The sequence below is a fragment of the Helianthus annuus genome, chromosome 8 (assembly GCF_002127325.2).
Source record: "Helianthus annuus cultivar XRQ/B chromosome 8, HanXRQr2.0-SUNRISE, whole genome shotgun sequence".
In the NCBI taxonomy this organism is placed as follows: Eukaryota; Viridiplantae; Streptophyta; class Magnoliopsida; order Asterales; family Asteraceae; genus Helianthus; species Helianthus annuus.
The window spans coordinates 31273169-31276972 of NC_035440.2; the positions used below are offsets into that span (position 1 = coordinate 31273169).

Sequence of the window (3804 nt, forward strand, 5' to 3'; positions counted from 1 at the left end):
GTGTGGGTCCTATTATTATATATTTGATTATTTAAAATCGTTTTTTAGGACAAAGTAACTATCCTTACCACGTCATTTTTATTTATGTTTTGATATTCGATATCTGCTTGCCGTTGTTAACAAGCCTTTTGTAGTCATTGGGTCCCCGCCGCAACGCGCGAGCGAAAAATCAACTAGTTTACTTTATAATATAATGTATGAAAATTACTTCTCTTCTTCCAAAGCCCAATACTCGAGTAAAAACCTTTTTACCCTAATTTATTACAACAACACAGACGACTCTTCATTTTAGGGGAAATCAAAATTCTCATCTGATCATGAACCGTAGAACACCATCGACCAAGGCCAGCGTCATCGGCCATCGTCACACAAGTAAGTTGTTTATTTGACCTCTATACACCCAAGTATCTTTTTGTGTATTGTTTATTTGACATCTATACACCATCGACTCTGTACATTAACTGATGATGGATTTGAAGGTTTTTGAATGATAATAAAAGAGATGATTGTAATTGTATTTTATATTTTATAATAATAACGAACTGTTGAGTGGGTGGGCTGATAAAACTGTTAGGGTTTGAATGTTGATACCGATTCCATTATAATAATAATGAACTGTTGAGTGAGAGATGGTGGTGGTTTGGTTTAAAATTATTTGTATGAAAAAGTTGTGGGGTTTAAATACACTTAATATCATCGAGTGAGTAGACAAGTGAATTTCCATGTGATCTTCTGAACAGAAAACAATTAGATTATTATCTCCATAATAAAAAAAATATGAACTTAAACGGACATATTTGATTAGGCTGTCAAATATGAACTCTGTACATTAACTGGGAGTTTGGATTGTGATGTCAAAGTGTGGAAAGTTTGGGTACCCTTTCTTTGTTGTTTTTATTTTTGGAAATTTGTTAGATTGGGGATAGAATTATGTTGTAAATTAACGAGGCCAATATTAACGAGGCTTATTGATTTATGTAATATTCATTTAATGTTGTTCTCAAATCATCTCGAGTCGAGCCGAGCCGGTCTCGAGCTTTGGATTTTACTTACGAGCCGAGCTCGAGCTCAAAATTTTAGGCTCGAACCGAGCCGAGCTCGAGCTTCTCAAATACATCACGAGCTGAGCTCGAGTAGTGGAAGGCTCGGGCTCGGCCCGGCTCGTTTACACCCCTACCTCTATTTTTTTTGGATTTGTTATAGAGCTGCATAAAAGACTATATTACCCTCACATGCTTTGCATGTGAGGTAACTTAACTGAGTTTTTGGACGACGTTAGTTGTAAGGTTATAGAATGCAACAAAACATGAACACAAACGTTGGGTTTAGCCGATTTCATAGTGAAATGTATGAAGTGCAATTTAGGTATAACGTAAAGGTTGATTTGTGCAATTTTGTCTATAATTATTTCTAGATACTAGCTTAAACCAACTCTTTATAAATGGAATTTTAAAACAGAACAAACCAGACATCACGTGAACTCTTCAATGGGTTCCCCAAAAATGAGGTTGAAGCTTCTTGTGGACAGAAAAGGCTCTAGAGTGTTGTTTGCAGAAGTATCAAAAGAGTTTGTGGATTTCCTTTTCCACATCTTCTCGTTGCCTTTGGGCACCCTCATCGAGTTCCTAGGATCCAACAAGATGGCGGGTTGCTTAGGAAAGCTCAAAGACAGCATAGAAAGCTTCAATAGAAGCTACCTCCAACCTGGCATCAAAATGGACGATATCTTCAACCCCAAAACAGCTTTTAATGGTGACACATTTCTGTTGTGTCATGATACTGCTTCTTCAGATCGAGATGATCAGTCCGGTGCATCCAAAGCAGTTTACAGGTGTGCCAAGGCAGCAGCAGGACATTGCTATAGCTGTAGTAACCAACCTTGCCGGTCAAATGCAACACTGAATGCGAATTCAATATGTCCCAATTGCAGTGGTTCAATGAACGTTAAGATGACACTCGTAACTCCGCAGGAGGTAGCAGAAACAAAGGAGGTGCAAAGGAAAAGGAAAAGGAAGGGAGGGTATGTAAAGAAAGTAGTGACGTATATGGTGATGGATGATTTAGTAGTGAAACCAATGTCCACCATTTCTAGCATTACTCTCATTAACAAGTTTGGTGTCAAGGATCTGAGTCAACTTGAGGAGAAGACTGTTTCTTTTGGAAAAAAGGAGGTACTGCTGCTATCATCTCCTATCATACTTACGCATGCATATCATATGTACAAAGTTTATGTTTTAGTTTCAATTTATTGACTAAAAATGTCAACAGGGTCTGAAGCTGTTAGAGGCATCTTTGAAGAGCAACAAAGTGCTGACAACTATCTTTATGCATTAGAATATTGTTGTGGATCTGGTTTATGAAAATCTTTTGATGTGTTTTAGTTTGATGGTGGCATGGCATGTATGTTAGTCCCCCTTGTGGATTAGAACTAGTTATCTTCTTTTGCCTACCTTCCAAATGTAGCGGTGACTATCATTTTAAAGACGAAACTTGTGACTTTATATGTGTATATTAGTTGGTGTTTATCCTACACGAATGTGATTATTGTTATTTAGTTTAACGTATTGATAAATATTCTCAGTTTCTTCTTGTTGGTTGAATGGGAATTCACTTTCACCCAGCAAAAAAGTTACCAGCGTGCTGTTTCTTCATAGAAGTAGGAACGTCCCCAATCAGATTAAGGCTAAGCTTTTTGAAACTAACTTATTGAATTATTGGATTTTTGGAAAAGTCATTATGGAGTGACTTATTGACTTTTTCCCTCATATGCATTATTATTGCCAAACATCATTTTGGAGCTTATGACTTTTCAAAAAGCCAATAAGTCGATAAATTGTTTCAAAAAGCTTAGCCAAACATGCCCTAAGCATAATAGAATAGTTCTTAATAGGAAAAAAATAGAATTGGGAGCTACCTACCAGTGGAGATGTAGTTTATACACGACAAAATAAGTAATACATGGTTCAAGTTTAGCTATTTTCTTTGAACAGTAAATATGGATTACTGACGAACCACTCGAGTATTATCGTGCCACCAACAGAATCATCCGATCATATCCCATCTTCACTAGGCATAATGCCTATATACATATAAAATGACCGAATTGCCCTTCTTGTTAACAGAAAAAATAGATAAGTTAACCCAGTGGATTGAAATGGCAACGGTGAAACCTTTTCGGACCCACAGGTGAAAAATGAAACATTTGGACTAAACTGTTAAAATAGCTCAAACCACAGGGATTAAAATGGTATTTAACTTATTTATCTAAAATTAAGAGTAAACTGCCATTTTAGTCCCTGAGTTTTGCTCACTTTTGCCACTTTAGTCTAAAACTTTCATTTTGGTCCCTGTGGTTTCAGTTTTGTGCCATTTTGGTCCAGAAGTGAAATCAGCTCAGATTTGTCTTTGTATTTTGTCCTTTTCCTCAGGGGCAAAATGGTCATTTATTTTTTATTTTTTATTTTATTTAAACCTTTGACCCTATAAAAGCCTAGAACCTTCTCCATCTTTCCCCCAATTGCTCCTTAAAACCTCTGGTTAATCTGGGTAACATGAATTTGGTCCTCCATGGGGTCATGGGGATGTCCGCTCAACTCATACTTCGATTCAGGCGCCAATTGCTCCCTCGTTTCCTCTTAAAGTGACAACTCGGAGAACCAGGTCAACTAAGAGCTCTGGGGATGATGACCTGGACAGAACTAGGGTTGAAAAGGTTGTACATGATCATGGGTTGATGCAGGATGCTGGTCTCTCTCTCCCTCTCTCCTCTCTGCCGCCACAAGCACCACCACCGGCCACCACCCT

General features: G+C 37.6%; 1 protein-coding gene across 1 annotated transcript; it reads left to right on the forward strand.

Annotated features, from left to right (window-relative positions):
- The first annotated feature begins 261 nt into the window (after positions 1-261).
- On the forward strand, positions 262-2536 carry LOC110872543. The gene is made up of 3 exons (XM_022121354.2): positions 262-372; positions 1459-2171; positions 2269-2536. The coding sequence occupies exons 1-3, from the start codon at positions 318-320 to the stop codon at positions 2332-2334; spliced, it is 834 nt and encodes a 277-aa protein (XP_021977046.1). The 5' UTR covers positions 262-317; the 3' UTR covers positions 2335-2536.
- The last annotated feature ends 1268 nt before the right edge of the window (positions 2537-3804 follow it).